The following is a 16,792-nucleotide window of genomic DNA, read 5'->3' on the forward strand; positions in this document are numbered from 1 at the left end:
TTCTCAGAAATACCTATCGATAAAAAACTTTTAATGACCTCTTAATGTGAATAATATTCAATCAAAAATTAATGAAACAATTAGTATGTTGTACCGAATTCGTCCGTATGTAACTTAACAATGTCTCAAACAAGTTTTTGCATTTTATTTAGTTATTTAGGTGCTGCAAAAAGTCATTATAATTTTTTCACAAAGCACACGGATTAGCTTTTAACACGGAAGCTCACGCCTTCTATGTTACCAACAATGCATATATAGCCAGAGCCGGCTACAAACCACAAACCTCCAATTTTGAAGCTAGAATTCTAACCACTACACCACGGATGCATTATTATATTTTGATTTAAATAAACTTTTTCATTTACAATTCCAATATTACAAAAGCTAGGACTTAACCGACTAAACTTAAAAAACATTTTCTTTATAAAAAAAATCATTTTAAAGAAAAAATGAAATGATCATGACAAATCATTAACAAGAGACATAAAAATGATAAGTATATTTGAACTCAATATTTACCAGAAATTAATTTTTATATATAAATATAATACTCAGTGGGCACGGGGCGTAAAAAAGACATCTTTTAATCGATTAAAGACTTTTCTTTTTTGGTATCCATTGGATTTAACGGATTTTACTAAGATTTAACAGATTGGTTCCAAAAACTTAACTGATAAATTTATAAAAAATGTGAACAAAAAATTACCCTTTAATAACTAACGGAAAACTTAAACATAGCCAAGAATAAATGGCGCTTTATCTAAATATGGAATAGCATACCACGGACCAAAACTCTTTAGATCTGGTAAAACCTTTAAATTCCTTTAAGTTTGCAATATAATATGAAATTTTTAAGTAAATAAATAAATATTTCTAAATGAAAATCGCATTCCATATCTTTATATATTTTTTTATTTGTTTGTCTTCTATTAGTTTATTGTACATGAAATCTTTTAAGATTTCTAAATTTTTCATTGTACATTCTATAAAAGTTTTATGTTGCATGATTTTATATTATATATTATTTTGAAAAGTTATATCAAATTATTCGTCTAATGAAAGTTTTATCTTTATATATTATATGTTTCTTACTTATTGTTTACCTCATGAAAGCTTTATTTTATAACAAAGTTGTTTTATAACATAGTTGCATTATAACTTAGTTGTTTTCAACTTGTGAAGCTCACATTATATGAACTCCAAAAAAAAAAAAAAGTAGGAATTCATTTAAGCAAAAAAGTACAACCTATTTTGTAAAGGCCTTTTTTCGTAAACCCTTTTAACTGTTTTTATAAAGAATTCTGCTTTTTTTTTTTTGTATTGGTTTGTTACTAAGATGCTTTTGTTTTAAAATAAATAATAAAAAAAAACTTGTTTTTTTTGACATGTTATTTAATGTTGATTTATTTAAAAAGATATTTGACGAATTATAGTTGGATATTTCTCAATACAAATATTTTCAACACTTTTTTGTTTTTAGTTAGCTGAGGTACTTATTTTGTTTTATATATCTACATATATATATATATATATATATATATATATATATATATATATATATATATATATATATATATATATATATATATATATATATATATATATATATATATATATATATATATATATATATATATATATATATATATATATATATATATATATAAATTTAAATGAAGTTGAATTTTTTTATCCAGAATATAGAAATTTGTAATAAATATTTAATGCAATATAAAATTTATAAAATTCTAATGCAATAGTGCGAAACTATGCACTGCTAGGCTGAAATCTTAAAGACAGCCATTGCGTCCATTATTTTTACATTTTACATCAATATGATTCCTGAAAGCATTTACCAAGACTGTGTTAGCTGCATTTGATGGAAATTTTTCCATGTACTTAACACGCGGTTAATAAGGAAACGCTTTCACTCGCAATTTTTAATTACTTGTTTATTCAAAGTTCGGTTGAGTCATTTTAGGCAATAACTTTATATTATAACATGTTTTACCTGTTTTTCAGTCAATGTCGCACTCCTCGCATGTTTACCTATTTCTCTGTCAATGTTGCAGCGATCCTCGCATGTTTTACCTATTTGTCAATCGATGTTTGTAAACAGTAGAAAATAAATGTAAAAACATTCAAATTGTTTTTGTTTTTTTAATAAATAAAAACATTCTGAATGTTTTTAAAAACACTTTAGTGTATTTTTCGTTTTTGTTGTTTTTAAAAAATTGATAAAATTTAATCATTGCCTTAAATAAATTAAATGGTTTTTACATTAAGTGTACTAGATTTTCACTTCTTAAAACACAAAGAGTTTATATATATATATATATATATATATATATATATATATATATATATATATATATATATATATATATATATATATATATATATATATATATATATATATATATATAAATACAGGGGCGCCCAAAGCATTTTATGGTCTTTGAGATAGCTAGCTTCCAGACATAGAGCAAACTCCAAACATTTATATGCTTATACTTATGTCTAATAAGGACGCTTTGCAAAATATAGCGATGATTGGAGCTTGGGAACAAAAAAGCCCAAAAAATTTAGCCCCACCTTCCCTAAACGTGAGAGCAACAAGTTGATGAAATGTTTTTGGTATTATTTTCAACTAAACTTATATTTATTGATAAATTTTAAGTTTCAGAATATTATCTCTCAGAGTTCAAAAATTATGACAATTTAAAATTTGCAAAGCCCTCAAATTGAGGGGGAATTAAACTTTATATGGTCATAATTTTTGAACGCTAAAATATTTTACTATGAAATTTAAAATTTATCGATGAATATAAGACTAGTTGAAAATAATACAAAAAATATTTCATTGCTCTCACGTTTGGGGCAGGTGGGGCTAACCTTTTGGGGATTTTTTGTTCCCAAGCTCCAATCATCGCAATTTTATGCAAAGCATCCTTATTGACATAAGTATAAACATATAAATGTTTGGAGTTTGCTCCATGTCTAGAAGTTTGCTATCTTAAAGACCGAAAAATGCTTTGGGTGCCCATGTATATATATATATATATATATATATATATATATATATATATATATATATATATATATATAAAATATATTTTTACTATATATAATATAAGATATTTTTACTACATATATTTATATATATATATATATATATATATATATATATATATATATATATATATATATATATATATATATATATATATATAAAATATATTTTTACTATATATAATATAATATATTTTTACTTCATATATTTATATATATATATAATATATTTTTACTATATATAATATAATATATTTTTACTACATATATTTATATATATATATATATATATATATATATATATATAATATATTTTTACTATATATAATATAATATATTTTTACTACATATATTTATATATATATATATATATATATATATATATATATATATATATATATATATATATATATATATATAATAACAATAACAAACAGCAATTTATACAAAAACTTTAATTATAGGAAGTCATATACTTCATATCTACTGTTTGTAGAATATGTTGACTTATCAAACATTTGTTATATATGTTGACACTATTACAAAAAGCATTCCTTAGAATGCTATTTGTAATAATGTCAACATATATAACATATAATTTTTAAAAATTATAATTTTTTATCAGCGAACTTATTATTTATATATTACTTATATATTAGTTTTTAACTCACTTATTTTTATTGTTTCTTTTTTCCGAATTTAATGATCTTTTCCAATTTTTTTTTATTCATTTATTCAACCATAAGATTGAAGAAATTACAAACTAAATTTATAATTTTACAAAGATAGATTTGGTATCACTCGTATAGGTAAAAACTAGTCATTGGAGTGACACTATTATTGTTGCTATTAAATAATAACAACAATAATAAAAATAATTAGCAACAAGACCGCAAATAAAATAAATAAGAAAAACTTTTTAAAAATAGCTTTCTATTCAATCGACTAAAAAGTAGAAAATAACTTTTTTCTGTTTCTGGTACTCGTGGAAATCATGTACTTAGCATTATGTACATTTAAAACGAATTTGATTTTGAAAGCATCTGACTTAAAATTTGCCAAACTTTTAAGTCAGATGCTTCTGACTTAAAAGTTTGCTAACTTCTATTCCTTTACTTCGATGAGTTTGTTTGTTTACATACGTATATGAATTGCCTTCAATGTCTTCCAGTATTGGCTTTACAAAAGTGATTATTACTAAGTACATGATTTCCACGATTACCAGAAACAGAAAAAAGTTATTTTCTACGTTTTAGTCGATTGAATAGAAAGCTATTTTTAAAAGTTTTTTTTATTTATTTGATTTTCCACTTTTTAGTCTTGATAAAATTGAATTATTACACTTATTGATTATGATTAATATTCAATAAAAATTTATTTTGAATTCTGTATATTTCTGAAGACCGTTACGCTAATTTGCCATTACGAATTTATCGCTCTCTTAAAAAACAAATTAATTCATTTTACTAAATCTAAAAGACTTATTGAATCAAATGTATCAAATATAGCTATTGTTAGTCGGCAAAAGATTATTTGTAAAATTTCAGGGCTGTACGATCAAAAGAATTGCTTCAAAAAGCGCTGTGAAGTTTTGGCCTCCACAAAAAAAAAAAAAAATCAAAAAATCAAAAAATGCGGACTCGTCAGTGAGTGAATAGAAAGCTATAAAAAAAATAAACGTCAACATAAATAATACACAAGTGTACACGTCAATATAAACGATGCACAAAATTACACAACAGTATAAACAAAACATAGAAATTCACGACAATGCATTGTAATGTAAAACATTGCAATGTAAAAAATACCCATAAACACACGACATTGTGAAAAATGCATGAAATACACGACAGTATGAGCAATCTAGACAACAAATTAATAAATTTTAAAAAATGTTATTTTTGTTTTCTTTTGATAACTTATTAAATTTTTTGATTTTTGAATTTCTCACGAACATTTTTATTCTTTTAACTTGGCGTTTAGTCCATCTGTTTTCTAATGTTTTTCTTTAAATTTTATACTTTAATACTGTCATTGCAAATTATATAATAAACGTTCTTGGTTTGCATGAGTAATTCAAACTTTTCTTGAAGACATACATATTTTGGCGATAATATTATATGTATGTGCTGGTCGGACTAATTTAATGTAAAATCATAAATTTTTTATCTTTCAATTTTCATGTGTCGCGTGAAAATTAAAAGATGTACACACACACACACACACCTGTAAAATCACTTCCGGTCCCATATACATTGTGCTTCTTTGAATACATTTTATTTTTAAGGAATTGCTTATGATTGGTAAAACGTTTTCTCCATTCAACCTCTGTTAAGCTAATAAATTTATCAGGTACACTCCAAGAAGAAACAACATATTTATATACTGCGTTAATTGAGAAACATTTTCCACTTGCTGGACAATTGTTTTTTTGTTTACAACTACGTTTTTAAGTAAATGGTTTTATTAAACAAAAAAGAATTTCATAATAAAATAATTACAGAAAATGGTAATTGTATTCAATAATATAGTTAGCAAACTTGCCGTGCCAACGTTAACTCCCCATTGTGGCATCGTGTTGGTTTGATCATGAAATTTGTATTGGACCGTTGGCATAAAGCTGAAGGTGGTTCGAATGCGGACCGATGGCGGCAAAAATCTAACTTTTTAACAGCAGTCCGTTGGAACAACAGCGTTCCAATATAGGAATTTCTGTAACTTGCACTCTTATTACGAGGCTTGAGTCTACTTTTTATAATTTTTATACTTTTTCTTTAAATGTAAATACTTGTCTTCAGTGAAAATGTGTATGATGTCTCATCCAAAAAAGAAAGTGTCGTTTTTACTTACAGTCATCCAAGGCAAATGACAGGAGGCCGCCGCAAAAGTTGAGGTATTTTTAAAATTGATAACTTTTCTATTTTGGAGTAATTACAAACCTACAAAAAAGTAAAAGTAACCAGAAGCATAATTGATAAATCACAAGCACGTTTCCAGATGGTAATTTTTCGAGACAAGGACTTGAATTATTGACAAAAAATGTCATTTAAATGTGAAAATAATCAAGTATACCCTCAATTTTGGTTTTATTAAAACAATTTGTACTTGAACTTGATGTGTAGCAGCTTTTAAGATGTTATGATACGCGCTTTTTGAGATATAGCTTGAAAAGTCACCTAACTGCTGATTCACGTAACTCTTGCTGTTTATATGCAATAGAGAAAAGCCAAACAGGAAAATAGTTTGCGCACCCTAAAACTAGCTTCTAAATATTCAAAGAAAATTAAATATTTCAATTATGTGCATTGCTTCGCCTTTTGTTAAACTTGGTACCGTTTAATAAACAGGGGGTAAGTTTATACGGTAGTGGTGTAGTGGTAAAGCGCTCGCTTCATAAGCGAGAGGTTCCGAGTTCGATCCCCACCACGTCCCTGGTAGTACCGCGCTCAACTTGTTTCTCCGCGCAGCGGCCTTGTTCCTCAAGGTTCGTGTTTCGGAGTTATAGGGTTGAGAGAGGGTTATAACAACTATTAAGTAGCCTCCTCATCTGTAGTGGCCTTCTCGGCCTTGAGGAGGTGAATAACAAAAAAAAAAAAAAAAAAGGGAGAGGTTTGGTTAAACTCCAAAATATTGCTTAAAATTAGGTATATTTTATTGAAAGTTAATCTAAAATTGAAAATATTCATAGAAAAAATAAAATAAACAGATCCTCAAATTTATTTAGGGGGAAATATCCGCCATTAGAATAAAGATCCTAAAAAAACAATTATTTCAAAAAAGAGGAAAAACGGTGTGGCTGACAAAAAGAGGCCAAACAGTGTGGCTAACCCTAACGTATCTTTCACTAAATTTTTCTTGAGAATATTTGACATCAATAAATGCTGAAACCGCCCTGTGAATAGTTGCAAATCAGTTTTCCAGCTTCACTAAAGTTAAAATACAGTACTTTTTGTCAATATTTTGAAGATATTTCGGTCCTTCTTTCACAACCACATTCAAATTTAAAAAAAAAATCTAAACTCTCAATAAAATGTCTCATAGTCGATTCCATAAATATACATAAATGTATATAAGTCTAGGAAAATATTAAAATTAATTCTTTATAAATTTATCGGAACCCATAAAAATTATCTTCAACTTTTGAGCAAAAGTTTTAACTTTTACCTAAATACCTCATTATTAAAATGTTTAAAGTTTTTGGTAAAGTAACATAGTTCTTGCGTACCTTTGTATGATATTATGCAAAGTTTATTATGAAGGCAAAGCAATCATTTTTTTGTTACGTTGATGTTAGGCGGGGATATTAAACAAGTCCCCGCCTACAGCAACGTAAAAAAAAAATGCTTGCTTTGCCTTCAAGAAAAACTTTGCATAATATCATATAAAGATTCGCAAGAATTCTTAAATTAAAAAATAGAAAACAACGATAACAAGTTCTTGCTTGACAACTACGAGCCGAAAGATTAAAAAACTAATCCACGCTCGCAAATAGTAACAGTTTTATAATTATTTTTGAACGTCACGATGTTTATAAAGAGTATATTTTTTTAACGAAAAAAACAATCTATTTTTTTTTTTATGATTGTAACTTTTAATAGTAACATTGAAACTTTTAATAGTAACGCTTGAAACTTTTAATAGTAACATTTACGTAGTTATTTTTATTTAATCTCGTCAAAAAATCAATTGAATCACAAATCCCAATTTTACAGGAAAGACAAAAAACCGGTTCGACCCTATATTTTCAAACTTGGGGTTTTCAATTATTTCCACGTTATTCAACAGTTAGTAGGAGTCCGAAAGATATATACATTATTTTTTAAATGTATTTTGTTATGAGTGTAGGACATATTTTTAAACATGGGCATGATCCTTTTTTGCAGTAAATGAAGTTTACCAAACCTAAAAACATACTAAAATCTTATAAAGTACTTTATTTAGGCAACACTAATTAAATAATGCTATTATATTGTTTTGTTATCATAATAAAATGCACAGTACAACTTAAGAACGTTATTTATTCATGACGTTATTTCATTCCGAAATTGGAGCTTTTCATGCGGAAATAAACCAAAGTTTTCTTTATATCCACAATTTTTAAGTGGTTGATGAATAATACAGCTTAATAGGCTTTATTAGTTGGTAGTTCAAAGTCCCCTGTAATGTTTCGTAAGCGAAATATTTCACTTATTAATCCAGCAATATGCATACTGCATTCAATCTCCCATGGTTCATCAGAAGAAACTGATATCTTACAATATTTTGAGATTGAAAACGTTATTTTGTTAGATTTTAGTATATTTTCCCTATAATAGTCATTGCTTAAGAATGTTCTCTAATAAAACTTGTACCACCAGGCCCTATAGTCAATAAAATCTTCATATGACATTTTTTCACAGTAAACTTTCCAAGAACTTTTGAAGAACTGTTAATTAGTTTAACAACTTCAACAATTTCATTTTCTTTTCTTAGTTTTCTCCTTATAATATCTTTCTACTTTTCTTAGTTTTCACCTTATAATATCTCTCTACTTTTCTTAGTTTTCTCCTTATAATATCTCTCTACTTTTCTTAGTTTTCTCCTTATAATATCTCTCTACTTTTCTAAGTTTTCTCCTTATAATATCTCTCTACTTTTCTTAGTTTTCTCCTTATAATATCTCTCTACTTTTCTAAGTTTTCTCCTTATAATATCTCTCTACTTTTCTTAGTTTTCTCCTTATAATATCTTTCTACTTTTCTTAGTTTTCTCCTTATAATATCTCTCTACTTTTCTAAGTTTTCTCCTTATAATATCTCTCTACTTTTCTTAGTTTTCTCCTTATAATATCACTCTACTTTTCTTAGTTTTCTCCTTATAATATCTTTCTACTTTTCTTAGTTTTCTTCTTATAATATCTCTCTACTTTTCTTAGTTTTCTCCTTATAATTCCAAAATAACGGTCGTTTGGCATAAAAGAATGTCCCCTAACAAGAAACACCAAATTTATTTTTTCAAATCTCTTAATTTCAAAAAGAGCCATCATAAGTCTAACAAGGGTATGGTTCTTGTTTTGACCAGCACAGTTGTCACCAAAAAGATGAAAAGTTTTAGCATCATCTAAAAGTTTGTTTTTTATATACCACATAGGCATAGAGCATACTTCGTTTGAACCTCCTTCGCTTCGTTTGAACCTCCTTCGCCTCGTTTGAACCTCCTTCACCTTCGTGATAAATAAAAATAGTCATTTTTTGAGAAGCAATGTCGTGAATTCCAAAGATGTTTACTGTGAATTTCCTGAAATAGTAAGTATCTTGTACTGGTATGGACAATAATGTCACATTAGACATGTAATCTACACATGATCCAACTTATTTAGGGTCTTTTATGCATTTCTCTGTGGTATCTTTTATTTTATTGTAAAACTTTTTAGTCCTCCTATTGTGAGCCATAAGCTCTACTATTGCGTGTCTTTTCTCGTTATCATTAAGAAAAAGACTTTTTATTTTCAACTTAAGTTCCTCACAGGCAACACATGCGTCTTTTGCAGGTTGACCAAAACGTAATGAGTAATTTTCTTTGAAATAATGCCAGAAAAACTTATATGAAAGCCTTTTCTCACTGCCAAGTGTAGTTAAAAAGAAATATTTATGTTTGTTTACAAACATCTCATGCATGGTTTTTACGTCCAAATTGGCTCGTAAGTATTCTTTATCTCTTCCCGTATAGCGTTCAGTTTCTGTAGGATATTGTTCAATAAGAGATCTCAAACGAGTGATTATAGTGCCAGGAATGGCATAAATAGAAACATTTTTGTCTCTTTTATCTGCTGGAGTTTTTATAACTATAACAGATGCGAGAGCCTCTAACATTGTTTGGAAGTAAATCCGTATGATTTCATGAATCCATTCTTACATATCTTAGCACGAACCCCATTGTGCATAATATGGTACTTCACTACGAAAGATTTAGGTTTTGCAGAAGAAGAAGCTGGTCTAGATCTTTGACGGTAAACTGGGGAAACCTCCATTAGTGACTGCAAGTAGATATCTTGTTGAGTTTTGGTTTCCGTATTATGTAGTTTGGTAAATACTTCCACCATGTCATCCACCGTGTAAACCTCCAAAGAGATTTCCTTGCAACTGAAATAAAAAATATAAGGTTGGGCTTATCTATGTTTTAATATCTATGTTTGAAAACACATTAGCTAGGTTTCTATTAAAAACCCTAGACATTTCTTAATTAAATTAGACGACTAATTGGTTACATGGCTTTATTAATGTAGTTGTAATTAATTCTAAAATAGCCTAGCTTTGTTAAAAAATTATTGATGTAAAACTTTATGACACATAATCAAACAAAATGGCCAGAAACCTATAAGTGTTGTGCATTTCCCTCAGCCAATTTATTTTATGCAGAAGATACGACATATAACACTATTTAAAATGCTTTCTAGATGAACATTACTGAAATATTATAATAATTAATACAAAAAATCGATAAAAGTTTACCTGTAAACATTAGATGCTGGTTTCTTGGCTGGTATTGTTTTTCTAACCATGTTTATATATTCTTTTCATGCCACTTCTTAATTACGTTCCTTTTATATCTGTGTGAATTAATAACTCTTTTCTTCTATTTAAAGGATTGTTATTTTTATCTGAACAACTCATTTTTAACAAAGAAATTTGTAAGTCACAAGCAAAACGTTACTATTTTATCTTACTAATGTTGACCGCAGAAAGGGAACAAGTCCCGGACGAATTTCCTTTCTGCGGTAAACGCAAAATTCAAACTGATTCCATGCCTATAAAAATGATGGCAGGTTTACCCCTTTTAACAGTAAATGGTGTGTCTATCCATTTCGAACTGATTTATGTTAAAAAGTGAATTTTTGAACTTTGTGTACTTGTTCCTTTTCTGTAGTTAGCAGTTCAATTATATAGCTCTGATATCATTCATCAAGCAGTCTTGCTAAATATATGCACACAGCAAAATTAAATTTATATATATATATATATATATATATATATATATATATATATATATATATATATATATATATATATATATATATATATATATATATATATATATATATATATATATATATATATACATATATATATATATATATATATATATATATATATATATATATATATATATATATATATATATATATATATATATATATATATATATATATATATATATATATATATATATATATATATATATATATAAATTAGTAAAAAACACTTATCTAACTTTTTTACTTTTTACTAATTTATTATTGCACTGTTCTTTAAGAACATTAAGCACTCTATTTGTAAATATAAATTTTAATTTTTATTATTTAACATTTCTTAAAAAGTCATTATTTGTACGCGCGTGCAAATGAAAAGCCAACAACAACAAGAAAATACTATTTATATTTAAAAAAATATTTAAAATGATATTTGCATATATTAGGTCGGGTAAATAAAAAAAAGCAATTGCTTTTACTCAGCGTTTTTAAGCAATACAAAAAGAAAAACTTAAAGTAGGATATAAGAAACTAAGGTTTTTATATCTAAACTCTTTATAAAACGTTTTATTTGAATGAGTATTACGGTTTTTTAATTTTTGTTATTTTATATTTACGGTGTAGATTAAAGGGCTTAGTGATAAGAGATTAAAGGGCTTGGTGATAAGTGATTAAAGGGCTTGGTGATAAGAGATTAAAGGGCTTGGTGATAAGAAAAAACTGTATCTTCTTCTAGTCCTAGCTGTTTGTATTTAAATTATGTTTTACGATTTGAATAAACTTATTCGAAATATAAATAAATAAAAGGAAAAAAAGAAAAAAAATTTAATAAAAAAAGAAATGCTATTTTACTTTTTTTTCAGGTTTTGTGTAAATGATGAAAGCTCATGCTGTTTTCAGAAAGCTTTTTTATACTGAAGGAAAAACTATGCTGCCATTTGGGATTTGTTTTGTTCTTTTTTTAATCAATGTAAGTCATATTATTTTAATAAATTTGCAATTAAATAATTCATTAATAGTGATTGTTAAGAATAGTAATATTCTAAACAGTTGAAGTAGCAACCTTTATGGTAATTTTAATTCTGGTTTCAAGCTAGCGGCCATGGCGCAGTGGCTAAAGCGTTGGTAGTAGAAGCTAGTGATCCGAGGTTCGAAGCAAGCTCTACGCCTCGGTAAGAAAGGAGGCGTGAACGCTCTAGCTAAATGCTTTTCTGTGGTGCTCTTTGACAAGACCGTTAGGTCCTTTTAGATCACTTAAACAAAAGTTATAAAAAAAGGAAAAAAAAGAAGCTGCTAAAATAAAAGGTAAGTTAATAAAAGCTTCATTCTATCTTTTTAATGGTTCTCGGAAAAACTTGAGCTGATAATGTTGCTATTATTGAGGACCAAAAGGTTGTATATATTTTTATATTGTTTAGTTTTGAGAAATACTGAAAAAATGACTATATATTGCAAACCTCTTCCTTAAAGCAAGCAACTATTATTTTAAGATTTATTGGGTACTTTAAGAGGGAACAAAAAATGAAAAATTTAACAAATTTAACTTTTTTAGTTACATACAATTTTTTACGCGATATATCACGAGTTAAGTCTATTTTTAGTTTAATTGAAAAAATAATTGGTCAGACGTTCCAAAATCTATTTTATTATTTTAGAGTACTGTCATGGTATAAGTGGAAACAAAAGAATACGGTAAATGAAATAAAGACAAGGAAGCCTTATAAAAAAAGCATCGTTTTGATTTGTCCACCTTGTTTTGTCCAAAGAAAAGTAGTTTGTTAAGAAAACCGTGTTATAAATTTTTTTTGTGGTTCTTAGTATGATTCAAACGTTTTAAATTTTGTTAAGAACATAATAAACTATTTAAAAATTAATATGTACAATTGTTTTCCTATTTGTTTTTTAGTTTTTGATCAACTTTTGTTTTAAATTTGAGTTTGTCCACTATGTCCAATACCGTAGCTATTTTGTTGCAAAAAATAAAAGTGACATTAGAAAAATAAAATTAAAGAGAAAGGATCTATCTCAGGATGTGATAAATAGATTCTTAAAAGATTGAATCCTTTTTTCATTAAAATTGTTACAAAAAATTTTTGAGCAAAGTTTGAATTAATAACCTTTTCTGACAGAATATAACGGCATTAGTGCAGAGACAAAATGTGAACAAAAAGTACTTCATTCCCGTTTTCGATTTTGCTTTTACACAATTCAGACAGAAATTTTACAAAAATCGTTTAGTCCTTTTTTATTTTAAAACTTTTTTATTTTAAAACATTAAACTTTAAATTATTAAACATTGTTTAAAAGTTTTGTGCTCACTTTAACTTTCAGTTACGAGTGAGCAACAACTGTTACGAGTAAGCATCAATTGTTAGGAGTTTTACTGTTAACAATTATACGCTCAGTGAAAACACAAAAACCCTTAATATAAACATTTTTTGCGCTTTGTTGAAGTATAAAAAGTATTTAGAGGAAAAGCAGATTAGAAAATGAAAAATGTTTTAAGTAAATTATGTTAAACAAATAACTATGAAATTAATACATTAAATAATGGGTAAACAGACGGATGTGCCATAAATTAAACTCCTTTTTTTTTAAAAAAAGAAATTATTTTTGGGTAATTCCATGTAAAAAGGAATAAATACTCCTCAATTATTTTTCAAATTTTAACCAGTGGTACCATATAACTACATAATTATAAAACATAAAAAAATGTGAAATTTGAGCTCTCAAATTTAAACCGTTCAAAAATTATGTTTTAAAATTTAGCCTAAACTGCTCTCTTCTTGCACGACTTTTATAGACAAGATAAAAAATGCTCAAATAGAGCTCAAATTAGACGATAATACCTGATCTTATTTTGAGATATGGCACTGACATCAAGAAATTAATCCATATCAAAAGCATTGCCAAAACCAATAAAATTCTTTGTATTTTCAAAATAGGTTTTGCAACAGTAGCATAAACAATTATTATTTGTTTATCGAGGAAGTCAAATGTTTTAGAAAAAGCATCTTTATAAGATACCCTTTTCACCTTCATAATAAAAATCATGAAAGTACAAATTTCTTGTCCTAATGACAGTGGTTGCTATTGCTTATCTGTCAACAAGTTTGTTTTGTAATAGCTTATTTCTTCAGCAGTAGCTTACACAAACATGATTGTATCTTGATTTTGTATTTTACACAAACATGATTGTATTTTGAACGTATTCAAACACTGCTTGAGGAGTCAGTATTTGGTCTGTGGTTGGCCTCCGCGTATTAGCAGTGACAACAAGCTTTTCTACAATGCCATCTATTTCTTTAAAAGGTTAGTTCTTTGGAATGTCTGCCAAGACTATTGTCATTATCAAAACTTTTCTTTGAGATTCTTAAAATGCTAGGTTGTGATTTTAATAATATAATTTAGTAATATATTTTGAAATTTTACCAAGTTTAACACATAAAAACTCTTTGAATTTATTTAATGGAAGGTTTATTACTATTTGTTGAGGTCAATAGACAATTTTTTACTGTTGCTTATATAGATCATCATTTTGTGTCAGATTCTACTGACACATAAGGTTTTGTTGTAAAATATTTTGAACAGCTTATATTCCAGGCCAACTTTTGCAAATGTGATTGCGCACATTTTTAATTGTGTACCGCAAACAAACATTTTAATGATTTTTATTTTAAGACGTGAGGCCAACAGAACTCAGCATTACTTAGTTAGTTGATTTATTGAAATTAGCATCACTTGGTGCTAGTTTATGTCTAAATTGCTGAAAAAGCTTTTTCAATTTTATTTTTTGAATAGTGAAAGTCACTACTTTAAGCATCTTTTTTAACTTTGTCATAAATATAAAAAAGCAGTAGCACTATGTCAATTTAGTTGAAAAACGTTTCTAATAAATGTTATTTTATGGAGACAAGTTGTTTCTTTGACATTGATTATTAATAGCCCTGTCCCTAACCCTCCCTCAAAACATGTACACTGTAGCTTGAGATGATATATACTTTCTAGCTTGGTTCCAATGGAGTACTAATGATATTTTGTCATGACTGTGAAACTGAATTACCAAATAAGATTCAATATAAAATTTTTCCATCATTCAATATAAAATTTTTAACATTGTAACTCGTGTTTAAAAACTATATTTATACATCACAGCAGACGTCAAAAACAATATTTTTACAGCACAAATGAACCCATAAAAATAAGACAGCTCCAGGAATTAGTGAAAGCGTTACCCTTGGTACGTAAACAAAATATTTGATTCACCATTTTAGAATTAAAATACGAATGGCAAATATATTTTAGCTTGAGTTACTTTTTATTCGTGATTGCATTTTGGAACTTTACAAACGGTCAAGTATCAAAAATATAGTGTGAATAATTTAAATCTATAATGACAAATATAAAGCCCAAACAGAGAATTTTTTTTATGAATTTCAAAATGACATATCTTTATTATGTTTAAGATCCCAAACCATATTTTTATTAAGATAGCCTAACATCTCCTGTTTATTTGATAAAAAAAATTAAAATCCATAAGTGTTGGCAACGTTGGGAGTTAGTGAAAATGATCATTAGAAGATATTAATTGGTTTGAAATGTTTGCATTCAGCTCTCTCAAAAATAGTCAGATTTTTTAACCATATTCTTTCAATAGAACTAAATTTATTCATTTAAAAGTAGCACTACAAAGAGCATAATGGCGGACATAGTTGAAATAATGAATTTTATGATTAATTTCGAATTGTCATAACATTTGAACCGTTGGGATTTGAAAGCTCAAACTTTCCATTTTGTGATATCTTAATGTAAAACACCACTGGTTGAATTTTAACATTTTTGTCCGACTCTCACATGGTATTAAAAGAATAAAAGCGAATGTATAAGTACTTTGCCAAAAGCAAGAGCGAGGAACATGAAACAGAAAGAAAGAAACTTGACAAGGGTTTAGTTACGCTTTATAATAAAAGAAAATATGTCAATAACAAACAACTATATTTTACTATCTGTACTATAAAAAATATCTGTATTTAAATAATATAACTGTATTATTTATTGAGTAAAAACTTGCATTATGGGAACTTTTATTTTTGTACTATTATTAAATTAACAGCGAGTAAAAAATTCAATTTCATGATTAAAGCTTATTTTCTTCCAAAAGAAGCTTAACTGCAGCTAAAGAAATTATTTTTAATAATTATAAATATGCTGTTTTTTTGAAAAAAACCCATAAAACAGTGTTTTTAAAAGAAAAAATATATTGAACAATTTTCTGCACTTTTTTAAAGGTTTCTTTATTTTATTTTAGTTCTTCAATGCCATGACAACTACATCTGTTTTCTCATACCTTCCACAACTTGTAAAGGTTTGATGATATATTTTTTGTTTGTTTTGTTTATTTTTATTTTATGTTCCCATTTAATTTAAAGTAATTGAATAATGTTTTTTTAAAAGATTTTGTTTTAAAAAAAATAAAGTATTTTTGAAATTATAAATAATTTAAACAGCAAAAGACATTAATAAACTGCTCTTAAAAATTATTAAAATCAATAACTTTTAATGTGTTTATAATATTAGGCTATACGCTTTGAAAGTAAAAAGTACTTTAATAAAGCTATTTTAATGATGATAAATTTTTTTTATTAAAGAAAAATTTGATAAAAAATAACTAGCTGTAACAGATGAGAGATCATACAAAAAATTCAGCTAAAT

The 16,792-nt window shown here is 26.6% G+C and overlaps 1 protein-coding gene across 1 annotated transcript in view; it reads left to right on the forward strand.

Annotated features, from left to right (window-relative positions):
- Positions 1-1,405: 1,405 nt before the first annotated feature.
- LOC136075594 (uncharacterized) overlaps positions 1,406-16,792 on the forward strand; it is an 80,192-nt gene continuing 64,805 nt past the window's right edge. Inside the window, exons 1-3 of the mRNA XM_065789134.1 lie at positions 1,406-1,489; positions 11,944-12,050; positions 16,389-16,445. Coding sequence (XP_065645206.1) covers positions 11,955-12,050; positions 16,389-16,445 — 153 coding nt within the window. The 5' untranslated portion in view covers positions 1,406-1,489; positions 11,944-11,954. The remainder of the gene's footprint in view (positions 1,490-11,943; positions 12,051-16,388; positions 16,446-16,792) is intronic.

The sequence above is a fragment of the Hydra vulgaris genome, chromosome 01 (assembly GCF_038396675.1).
Source record: "Hydra vulgaris chromosome 01, alternate assembly HydraT2T_AEP".
In the NCBI taxonomy this organism is placed as follows: domain Eukaryota; kingdom Metazoa; phylum Cnidaria; class Hydrozoa; order Anthoathecata; family Hydridae; genus Hydra; species Hydra vulgaris.